Source organism: Pteronotus mesoamericanus, unplaced genomic scaffold (genome assembly GCF_021234165.1).
Source record: "Pteronotus mesoamericanus isolate MK-2021 breed Mesoamerican mustached bat unplaced genomic scaffold, CSHL_Meso_final contig_214, whole genome shotgun sequence".
Classification (NCBI taxonomy): Eukaryota; Metazoa; Chordata; class Mammalia; order Chiroptera; family Mormoopidae; genus Pteronotus; species Pteronotus mesoamericanus.
The window spans coordinates 3,031,870-3,044,035 of NW_026555089.1; the positions used below are offsets into that span (position 1 = coordinate 3,031,870).

General features: G+C 49.3%; 1 protein-coding gene across 13 annotated transcripts in view; it reads right to left on the minus strand.

Annotated features, from left to right (window-relative positions):
- PPP6R3 (protein phosphatase 6 regulatory subunit 3) overlaps window positions 1-12,166 on the minus strand; it is a 112,838-nt gene that overhangs the window by 50,100 nt on the left and 50,572 nt on the right. For all 13 annotated transcript variants that reach the window (XM_054570775.1, XM_054570785.1, XM_054570784.1 and 10 more), the window contains 4 exons: window positions 8,222-8,408; window positions 5,060-5,197; window positions 2,522-2,587; window positions 395-507 (listed from right to left, as the gene is read on the minus strand). In XM_054570775.1, coding sequence (XP_054426750.1) covers window positions 395-507; window positions 2,522-2,587; window positions 5,060-5,197; window positions 8,222-8,408 — 504 coding nt within the window. The remainder of the gene's footprint in view (window positions 1-394; window positions 508-2,521; window positions 2,588-5,059; window positions 5,198-8,221; window positions 8,409-12,166) is intronic.

The window sequence follows — 12,166 nt, forward strand, 5'->3', positions numbered from 1 at the left end:
CCCTAAGATGGGTTCTGATAAAACTGTTCATTAAAATAGGTTAAATTAGTTCGTACATAAGAAATCTGTCACCAAAGACCAGTGGAGCCCATGAATACAGCTGTGATATGGTTACTCATCTTATGGTGGCTTTACAGAATTCTGTAGGTTAAACTATTTGAAAGCTCAGTCTACATATAAATGTCATTTATTTACATTCTTACCCTGTTGTCTCTTCAGGGCATCACAAATGGCTGGGACTGGACAAGCAATTACCTTCCTTCCCGCCCACCCAAGGGTATTACTTTCCAGGGACGTGATTCCCACGTAAGGAACACTTACCAATCTCACAGTGGCAACACATCAAATAGCATCAATATGAACAAAGGACAAAAACAGAGTTGTTCAAACATACTTTTCTAGAGTGGCAAGTAGAGGATCTGGTTCTGCACTGTTCTGAATTTGTAACATCTGGTCTCTGCTCAGGCGAACAATTTCACAAAGTGACTGTGATGCATTTGAATGCCGCTACAGGGAAAAAAAAGACAATTTCAACTATAAAACATGTCAAAAGTCAAATTTATAATAAAAAGTTAGGGAGGAAACTGCTTAAGACATGACACAAATTAACTCTGGCTGTAAGATACAATGAATAAAAAGTCAAGCTCAAAAGAAATGACACGTTAAAAGCAGGAGTATTTTATCCGGCGAGGCCAATGAGCTCTACCTAACAATGCCGCACAGGACATGCTGCTATTTGAAAAGCTTACAACTGAATACCTGAAGAGAAAAACAAGTCCCCTCAAAATATATTTTTATCTACACAGAAAAATGCACACACTTCTTTGGTTTAAAAAAAAAAAAGGCAAACAGAGATTCTGGAATGTTACAACGGGTAAGAAATAGCACACCTTCCCCAAGTGTGCAGTGTTATTCACCTCACAAGAAAACTGAACTCTCAGCGTGCAAACAGGCGGCACCCGGTGGCGTGCGGCACCGCCCATCGCCTGCAGGGCAGGTAGAGCAATGACATCCCAGCACAGGTGACACACGCACACCAGGACACCACAACCCACCGACTGGAGCCAGGAGCCCAGCACATTTCCTCAGTAAACATAAACTGGTCAGTACAATTATAGCACGTAAGTTATCACTTAGCACAGAAGTATGGACAGTGCTATCTGTCCAAAGGGCAAAAATAAATTTTTTGCACGTCAAGCAGGGCAGGTGCTGACCCCCCAACACTCTGCCCTTCGCAGAAGCACCTGCTGCAGAGAGGGGCTTCACCTCCCTGTCCCGCCGGACCCTGCAGGCAGCCACAGTGTCCTGCTGAGCCACCAAGTTCTTCTGCTCAAGAACCGGAGCCTGGAGGCATGCGAGCCTGGCGCACAGCTGGGTGCTCCTTGTGGATGGAAAGGCCCAGCCACGCCCCACATGCCCACGCGTGGAGCCACCTATCCCACGACAGGACAGGGATTGCCTCCCATTCAGACCAACGCTCCTTCCAAGCAGGGTTCTCACATTCGGGCACCTGACACACTGGAACGTGCCTTCAATGTCACACCAACAACGTAACACAGTTCCAAGGGGAATGATGGAGAACCAAAAGCCCCTTTAATAGTGAGCTCTTCTTTTCTTTCTTTCCTTTTTTTTGAGAAATTTGTAATATCTGGTCTCAGATAAACTCCAGATACTAAATTTATGAATGAACCAGAGTGAGAGGGGAGGGGCTAGATCCACCTTAATAGAAAAATGGCCTTTAGAGAAACACCCGCTGGTGCCTCCGTCTTTGCACTCTCCTGCCCAGCCAGCACCCTAGCGAGAACAAGGAGGCCCCCTGGGCCTCGTGACATGCCCTGCACCTTCTCTAAACCAACTCCTTCACAGACACTAGGCTGAGCAGCACAGAACTGTCACGCCTGCAGGTGAAAAAGACTGAATACTGCAATCCCACCTGGCTCAGCCTGCTACCGGAGGTGGCGAGAGCAGCAGCAGAGAATCAGAGTGGCAGCCTCCTTGACAGGGCCATGCTGGCTGGCCTGGGGGACCCCGTCCTGACAGGTGTCCACTCGGCAGAGCTCAATCTGCAAACTGAGCAGCAGGGCCAATGCTGATGCCAGGTCCACCTGCAGCTCCCAGGACACAGCCGAACGGGCCAGGGCACCGAAGCCCGGAAACACAAATGCAGATGCGGCTGTGTCATTCAGGCTAGAGGTGGGTTATTACAAAGTGTGGGTGGAGTGGGTCTGTAACAAAGGCAAACAGACTCAGCACAGGGTCCAGGCTCTAGAAACGAGCCTGCTACAGCCACACCTTGCTGCTGTCCACACTCCTGGACATCTTCTGCACATCAGCGAAACACAGTATTCTTAAAGCCTTTAGTGTTTAGAAAATTGTCAACTCCAAGCATGCCCGATTATCACTGTTTTACCTGCCCTCTATTTCACACTTCATGCAATTATGCTCTGTGCCCAAAGAAACACTGTTCTTTAAAAAAAAAAAAAAAAAAAAAAATCAGTTTACAGCCAGACAAAATACTTACATCTTCTTCTTGTGAAGGGTGAACTATTTCCACAAGCCTCTGGATAATTTTCTCCTCATTTAACCACTGTAAAACACATTGTAGAAGTGATCATAGCAATGAGTGGCTCTTGTTCAAGCCCCAATGAAGGTTAACATACTTGGAAATATCCATCACATTTTAAGTAGAATGTTACAGGTTTCTCTGGACTTTGAACACTACAGGAAATTAAAAGTCCCCCAAGGAAAATGCCAGTAAATATATCATTTTAACAGTAGTCAACAGTACCAACTACTCCCCGACTTATAATGCCCACATAAAAAAATCCTATACATCAGCTTCCTAGCCATGGGAACGTCCCAGACACTGAGCACTAAAAGCATCTGAACTTCAGTCCATGGGAGCTGGGGGATGGAATTCATTTCTGCAGAAGAGTATTCACTTTAAAAGAGCTTCAGAAAGACGGAGAAAAACTATTCAGTATCAAGACTCTGGGTTAAAACACATCAACTTTTAGATTTCAAACCCAAAAGCATCACAGAAAACACAGGTGGGGTGGGGGCACGACAGGAGCAGGGTGTGCCTGCCCTGCTGCTCGCTCGGAAGAGCCACTATCCTGACTAGGACAGTCTCCTCTTCATCTACACACGGAATACTGCTGTGAATGAAAGTTCGAAGGGACGGAAATAAAAATAAAGGAGAACCTGGCTGTGTGATACCAGTCCCGTGAGGAAGAGCAGCAGTAAACAAGACGCTCACTACCCAGAAAGGAAGCACACCCCCCGAAGGTTAAAGGAGGGGCAAGAGCTGGGTGACCAGAAACAAGCCCAACGTGAAGGCATTGAGAGAAAACCTAACGCTGTCTCCGGCGCCTGAAGGACACAGGCCGAAGGGAAGTGCAAACGAAGCCACTTGGGAGGCACCACAAAGGTGGAGGCCCAACTGGAACTTCATAAAACCAAGTCTGTTGTAAATTGTGCACACGTATCCCCCTCCCAGGGTCTGGTTACAATGTGACTGATTCTGATTCAGTACGGCCGGGACGAGGCCTGAGCTTACAACTTCTAATGAGCTCTCAGAGGACGTCTGGGACCACACCAGGAGTCGCAATGTCCTAACGCAGAGGATGGTAACACCTGTGCAGACGGGGTGGGGCGGAGGGCCCTGCCTGTCCACCCTCAGCCCCACCCCTACGGCCCGCTTCTGGACGAACCTCCAGCAGCAGGCCCCAAATGCAGTCAGTCATTTAGGAGTTTCTAGCTACCCTCCCCCAGCCTATGCCTTCATCAACCACCTATCACTGTGTCCCTCCCGAGGCGCATCTAACTCCTTTGGAAACAGGCTTTAAAATTCAACCCAGAAGTGGCCAAAGAAATTTTCAAAAACCATACTGAAACCCTCCCCCTGTAATAACCCAAACGTAAGGGCGGCCTCCCCGCGTGTCCTCGCCAGCCTTCCCCAGCATCCTCACCCTCTCTTCACACCCACAGAAACACACCTGAAGGAGCGGTGTCCCACCCCAGGCCCTCCCGTAGGCAGCTCGGGGCCTGCCCTCGGTCCACACATTGGGGCCCCTCGGGAGGACCACAGCTCCTGGCAGCCCTCTGCCTGGCCCTCCGCCTCCAGGTCCAGCCCGACCCCACCCCAGGCCTCCCGCTCACACCGACACAGGCCGGCACCCCTGCCCACCTCTGTGGGGCATCCCCTTCCTGGTCGTCACCTAACAGGCCCTCCTGCCTCTGCTTCTTTAATCAAAATTAGCATTTTCAATAAATCTCCTTTCCAGAGAAATGAGTCAGGTCTAAGATTCCAGGTTGAGCACTAAAGACGGAACGGACTGAGGAGCGGTTCTGGAAGGTTGGCAGTGCAGAGAACAAGAGAGGAAGAGACAGAAAACAACGAGTCTCTGAGAAACCTCGTCTTCAAGTTACTCACACCTCTCTCTTCCCACCCAAATCCCACCAAAGACAGCTCCCGAAGAGGCACATGGATCCTAAAATAACAAGCTCCCCAAAATGTCAAGCATGTGCCCTTTGGGAAATAAGCCCCGCTCTCCTTCTTATCCTAGGAGCCCTAGAGAAGAAGGCTGCTTCTGCAGCCTGTTCCCCGGGTGTGTGGACACCTCCCCATTTCGACTTATGGAGAGAGCCCTGCGGTGCGGCCGTCTTCTCAAGAAAGAAGCCTCAAACCACATGCAGGACGATGCAGCTCCCAGCAGGCGTGCAGCTGCTTTTAAAGCCCTGCCAGTGCTGAGACAAACCCTCAGCCCACGCTGCCTTCCCGCCCCACTGACTGACAAGCCAGCAAAGGGAACAGAACCCTCACAAAGAACCATCCTGGGAGCCTAGGGATGTGGGCACATCTGTAACCTTAATCTTTACAAAATCTGAATCTCTTCCTGTCTCAGGAAGACCTTCTTTACCACCCTTCCCCCTGACCCCCAGTTTCCCAGACCACCTTCTCCTACCAAACCCCTGAACCTCCTCGCAGCAGACAGCAGCCCACGGGCTCCCACACCTCTCCCCCTCCGTGGTCACGGACAGTGATCATTCTACTCACATTCAGCACCTCTTGCCTGGGCTGTGGTGGCTCGATGCATGTCAGGAGCCTGAGCAACAAATCCATGATAGCTGAAGTTCCTATGTGCTTTATAATAAGGTCTACAAAATCACGCTTCTTCTTTAAGAAATCCACAATCTAGGGGAGAACAAAAACCAAATCTGAAAGACATGTAACCTGGAACTATAAACTTTAGAATGCTGTCAAACCTGCCCCTCCCACAGCCCCCTCAAAAATCCCACCACCACCGTGAGTGGAGGAATGGCAAATGCTGAATCCATAAAAAGAGGTCAAGCTGGGAAGCCTGCTCATTGTTACACTATTCAAAAACCCCTAAGGAAACAAAAAACTCCCAAATTAGCACATATTCCCTAATACAAACACACCGTAACAGAATCTTTTATTTCTGTTTACTTTAACTCTTAAAAAGGATGAAAAATTTAAGAGCAACAGAATATACCATTTCAGTTTATGAACATAAAGCAAGTCTATTAAACTGTCCACTAAAACACAGAATACCTATTTAAAGTCGTAATTCTACTCAAGCAAGTGAGAGAAAGATTTCAAAACATAAAGATTCTCCATCAAAGAGACACACCCCCTGCTATAGAAGCCTCGCGCATGGGTTTTCCGTTAGCGATTCACCCGAACAGATTCACACTCGGATAGCAAGTGTGGAAGAGGGCGAAGTTATAGTGAGACTGAAGAGGGAAATCAAGTTACGTCCTGCCTGCCACCTGGGTCTCTTCTGTGCAGAGACAAGAGGGAGACTGCTCTGTCCTGTGCCCCTGGGCTCCTTCTAACTTCCGTCGGTGCACACACGTCACCTGCTTGCGCAGCCCAGCAGCAGCGGGTTAGCGTGGCAGCTGCTTTCACAGCCTCCCTGGAGCCTCTCAAAAGCCCATGTGGTGAGTTGCTTAATTCGATCTTGCAAATGCAGAAACCACGGCTTGGACCGGTGAAATATCTCGCTAGAAAGCTAAAAAGCAGCTGCCCTGAAATTTAAACTTAGGTTTGTATGTCCCAAAAGCCATGCCCCCGCCACTGTCACATGTGAGGAGGTCTAACAGCCACCCCAAGCTGCTGCCCACGCGGAGCCAGGCGTGAGTGCTGACAGCCACGTGCGGCTTCTCCACACAATGAGGTTAAATGTTGTGCTACCTTCAAGAAGTTACACGTAATTCATCTGCTCCCAACTGAGTCACACAAGTTTTTACAACACAGTTGAGTAGGAAGGAGGAAAACTGGACATGGAGCCCAAAAGCACAGCAAGAAGAGCAGGGTGTCCTGTACAGACGACGACATGGTGGAGGTGCTCAACTGTCCAACTGGTGCCCCTCAACTGGGCCTCCTGCTTCACGAGCTAATAAATGTATCGGTTAAGACAGACTGAGTCTGATTTTGTTTTTTTTCATTGCTGGCACCTTCATATATCCTTACTAATATGTCATGTGATGGGAAATCTTTATTTACACTCAGTTCTAAACAGAATAGAGAGGTGCCAGGTTTGACCCTTTCCGGCAGCTAAAAGAGCAAGGGCTACTGAATCTGCCCGTTCTCATGCCAGCAGTCCTGAACCAAGATGCACAAGGAGCAGCAGTGAGCGGGCCCTTTCCTGAGTATTTACCTGGCACACCCCACCCTCTTTACACCGACACTATGTCTGACCTTGCAGAGCAACACAAATATTCAAAAAGCTCCAAGTGCGTTCTCACTCATGACGCTGAGAACTAGGACCTGTGTCGATAATCGTACCACCATCTGGAACTGAGCAGGAACTTAGGCTATGAGGTGACTTGCACTTTCCTGTAGCTGTCAAGCAGTCTTGTTATTTCTCATCAAAGGGCAGGGGACAGAAAGACAACCTGTGTCAGGGTAACTACGACTTGGGGATTACTGTCTTAGAAAGAAGAATCTCAATTCCAACACATGCAGACAGGTAATTGTGCTCAGTTAAGGCATGAAAGAATGACCTCGTCTCTCTAAAACAAAACACGTATCCACTTCACGTTGGCATATGAGACACACTGGGCCTCAAATAGAAACAGTCTCTCCATGTGTGCTGACAGCACGGATGGGTCCCGGGGCCTAACTGGTTTGACCACTTGTGCCCCGGTCACCACACCCTTGCTCTCTGCACTCCGGCAGGCCTGCCAGTTCCTACTTGGGCATCTGAGGCTCAATGCTCCCTGGTGGCCTGTTTCTCTAAGTGGATCATAATCTTTGGTCAGCAGGTCCTTTTTCACACCAATATCCACTAGAGCAGTGATTCTCAAATTCCAGCATGCATCCATCACCTGGAAGACTTGTTACAATCCCAGACTGCTGAGCCCAGCCCGAGGGTGGCCAAGTCTGTAGGTCTGGAGTGCGTCTCGGGAACTTGCATGTCTAACTAGTTCTCAGGCGGCACTCATGCTGCTGGTCCACAGACCACACTTCAGGGACTACTATATGTACAACCGACACTTGGAAAAGAATTTCCCCAAGGACATCTGAATTGGTTAAGAGCCAAACAAAGTGGGGAGGAGGGAGAACAAGAAGAAAAAGGAGGAGGCAGAGAAGGAAGCGGGCGGGGGGTGCGGTTTCTGCTGTAGCAGCCAGGCACGCCTTTCTGCAAAGCACTACTCAGCTACACAGGTACACGCAGTCTACACCCTGATGCTGCAACCTAAATTCTGAGTGGAATCAAAGTAGAAACAATCATCATTTGTATACCCCAATCATCAATCACATTTCTAGGAAAGCTTTTTGATTTAAGCTTAATTTGTAATCATCAAGGGAAAGAAAGAAAAAAAAAAGCTATCCCTTTAAAGTTACTAGGACTCCACTCCCATACTCATTTGCTCAGTATGCACCACAGTGCCTTCCCCCAGACAGATATTAGCTTTCTTGGGCTTCCAGCTGCTTGCTGAGAGGAAACTACAGTCTATTAAAAACTGAGACACGAGGCACTTAGAAAAGAATGTCAAGTTAGAACATATTCATTAATGTGTAAATCAGTGTTAAGCCAGAGAACATCTAGAATGTTTAAAGTTTAAAACATATTCTTTTACAGAAGCTGGACTAAAAGTACACTTGGAACAGTGAGGCAACAAAATTCCTGAGGATGATCTCGGAGGGATGATCACCCCTAATACTTACCTTTTGGGAAAAAGTATTTACCTGTTCTGGTTTCCTGCTGATAAGAATACTTAGCACCTTGCTGAAGAAACTGGCAAGCAGTGGGTTCAAGGGGGGGTCATTCAGGAGGAAGCTATATAATTTCATTAGCAGGGATTCATCTTCCCCCAGTCTATCGTTCATCTGGGAGACATCGGAAGTGAGCAACTCACAAGATATATTTGGATACCTAGAAGAACGGAATACTTGTATCATCATCTACATTAACAGTTTAATTACATAAAGTAAAACACAAATCAGAAAGACTTCCTAAAATTTTGTGAAAAAAATAATCTTCTGAGAACTAGAAAATCATTTCAGTCCATTCTGTCCAACCTCTAGATTTAAGTGAATTTTCTACTGTGTCGAAAAATTTGTTCCTAAGTCAAGCTCTAATAGGAATGCACTTTCCCCAACAAACCAGAGCACACCTAGGACTCAGGAGCCAAGGCGGGTCATGGTGCAGGGCGTGAGCCCTCTCAGATGAGGCGGGATGCGGCAGGGGAGAACCTCGGCCACAGCCGTCAGCAGCCTGCTCTGGCATGGAAAGCGGCACAGCTTGTAGGACAGCCACAGGGGACGCTGGTTTCCAGGAAACCGCACTGCACACAGCACCTCGTAACTGCTCAAGGCACACTGAGGTTCCTGGACGAGGCAACTCTAATTTCACATGGGTCGCACATGGTATTAGCGAGTTGTTTTTGGGTGTCTCAGATGTTCAGTCTGTATTTTATCTTAAGAGAATAAATATTCTCATACACCGAAGTGAGGAATAGGCCATCGCCTGAGACCAGGGCAGGAAGCTGCATATGACAATGAGCTCTCGCACCGCCCTCCCAGGTCTCCGGGGAGCGGCCCGCCTTTGAGACCTCACTGCTATGGGACACAGCCATCTGCTACAGACCCCGCGGCACTAAGAATGTCTGCACCCCTAAAGTCTGCTTGTCTCTGAGCATGAGGGGACTCTCTGTCTGAAAACTAGGCAGTGGATCCATCCCCTCCCCATCCCACTTCTTCAACCACAGAGTGTCTCATGTTTTCAGTAGCAACAGCAGGGACTGCAAGGCCCGTGCCACATGGCCCAGGCGGACCACACTGTCCCTAGGCCACGGTTCACGTCTCTGCCCTTTACTCCTCCTGTCGAGCCGCCAGGATACAAAAGCCTCTTAGTCATCAAGAATGTCAAGCTCATGCTGACCAGAAAAGAGAGGTGACAGAACAGCCAGAAGCCGCTGTGTGACAGAAGAGAGGGGAGGACTGGGGGCTGGAACACACAACGAGTAAGCGGCGGCCGCCCCTGCTGCAGAGGCCACTGGCAACAGCCCGGAGAGCTGCAGTGCCTGAGCGGTCTGGGGAGGTTGGAAGACTGAGCGGTAGGAGACGGGCCCCAGATGGTCTTTGCAAGGAGAAAAAAACGGAAGACAATGGAACTGGCAGGTGTGTGTGGGCACAAAGGTCACATTATCAAAGAGCCCCCTCCAGAGGCTTGCAGCTCAATCAAATCAGAGCCTCCTTCACTTTAAGAAACATGAGGCACAGATGCCATAATGTAAAGTCGCCATTATGCTGGAGGCAGGGTTACTCCGTGGTCACGGGTGTGGTTTCTGGAGTCACATCGCCAAGGTTAGGGACCTGGCTCCACCACTTAAAAGCTGTAGGTCTTGGGCAAGTTACTTAACCTCTCTGGGCCGCTGCTTCCAAGTTCATAACATTAAGACAATAGACCTTATCCCACAGGGAGGATAATACATGCAAAATACCGAGGACGACCTGGAATAAATGAATGCTGGCTGTTCGTACTGCTCCTTTACAGAACTGCTGAAATGCAGCTGTGGGGCCCGGGCAGATGCGGTCTCAGCACCCCAGCACAGAAGTTGCTGGCAAACACAGGACTGGTAAAGGGCAGCAGATCTTGGCCCCACCGCCAACCCAACATGTAGGGTACATTCTCTAAATGCTGACACAGGGGTCAGAGGAGGGCGTGGCCAGCTTTTAAATTTTGCACCTGTTTTCCCACAGGTAACTTGGAAAGGTGATCGAGCTAAATATGCACGCAAGTGGGCCTAGGCACTCTAGAGAAGGCCCAAAGCTGTGGTTCCGGACGGGCTGGGGCTACACTCTCCCTCCGTCCTTATAGCATGAGATGAGCTTCAAAACACCCAAGACTCCCCTCCACCCCACCCCTGGACAAGGCCTCTGCTCCTGCCCCACATGTGCTCTGACCTTACCTCCTGCCTGGGCACTGAGAACACAAAAGCAATCAGAGCAGAACCCGCCCCACTGCGTGCTGACCTGCGTGGGGGCCCCTTCCCCTCCCCTGCGCGGCTGGAGCCAACCTTGCTCCTACAGCCACCCCTCCCTTGCCCTCTCCGCCCCACCTCTGCCCCCCCACCTGGGCACAGCGCATCACTCACGCTCTGCTTCTCTGCCTCATCATTTCCCTCTGAACTATGCCATCCTCACCAGCACAGAAATGACCACTCTTTCTTCCACTCAGAGAAGGCCGCCCCTCTCCTGACTCCTCGTCAGCCTGCAGTGCCCGCTTTCTCCCTCTGCTCCCTTTCCAGGGAACTACCTGAAAAGCTTCCTCTGCTTCGCCTCCAATTCTTCCTCAAAGGCACCCCAGGGCCCACGTGCTCTGTGAGGCAAACACCCGCAGCCCCCTGGCCCGCCGGCTGGCGCGCCTCCCTGAGGCTCCCAGGGCAGCGCCCCACCCCTCCGCCCTCCTCTTGCCTCCAGCCACTTTGCAGTCCCTCTGCAGGGGCTGATAGCACTTTAGCTCTGGAATTTATACTTCCATTTATGGGCCTATTTTTAATGTTCTGTTAGTTTAAATTTATGCTAAATTACTGAAAATCAGAGGTATCTGTCACTAGAATAAAAAATGTTAGTGGAAAATGACAATCCTTTCATGTGTGGTAGATGTTCACTGAACTAAGAACAATAAGGAGTTTAATACTCATGTGTAACTAACAGAGAATTATGAAGTTCACAAAATGCAGCCATCACTCTGTCATCTAGAAACTACCAAATACCAGTCTAAACCTCCTCAGGTGATGGTACCCAACCTTAGCTCTGGGAGGCTTTCAGATCCCACGGGAAAAGCCCCTCCACACTGAAGCAGCCATGTGTGAGGTGCACATGGCAACGACTCTGTCTGGGCCAGAAGCGCAGCAGACAGTGCTCGCCCCGCTCAAGCCGTGCTCTCTTGAAACGCTGGGCTCTTCCGGGTACCACCCAGAAGGCTGTGTCCAGGGGGGCACACCTGCTCTCGCAACCTCAAACACAACACAAAAACCACTGCCACCGCGAACAGACTGAATAAAGCACTATAACAAAAGCCGTGACTACTACTGGTAAAATAGGCACTATCCATAGGCATGCCTGCTCTTCCCCAGTTAAAGAGGTATTAGCTTCATTCAGTACAGGAGCAGACAGACCCCAGAAGGGCAAGTCCCCTGCTCAGGCTGTCAGAGCTTGTTAAGACAGGAGGGCCTGACGCAAAGCCCACGCCACGCTGCTTCCTGCTAGGACGGGAAGCCGCAGACAAGCAGCGCCCACACATGCTGGGGCGCTGCAGAGGGAATCCCAAAGTAGCTCAGTGTCTATCTTTTGTGGGATGGGAGAATGCTAGTATTTCTGCTGCCAAATTTCTTTCCTCTTCTTTTTTAAGGCACTGATCTCTGAGCGGAGGCTGTCGTTGAATGCTAGTTGTCAATCTTCATGGCTGGCAGAGAACATGACTTCCTTGAAGATCCAAGCCATTAGCAACTTGAAAGCATTAATAAGCATTATTTCCCTGACAGCAAAATTTTCATCATGAAAAATTTAAAAGATATCTAAAAAGAGGGACAGACTGAGTGGAGAAAGGGCAAAACAGAACCTACTAAAAAACTAATACTAATAATTCTTTCCATTCCATGAAGTTTATTTAATGTATAATCAGTA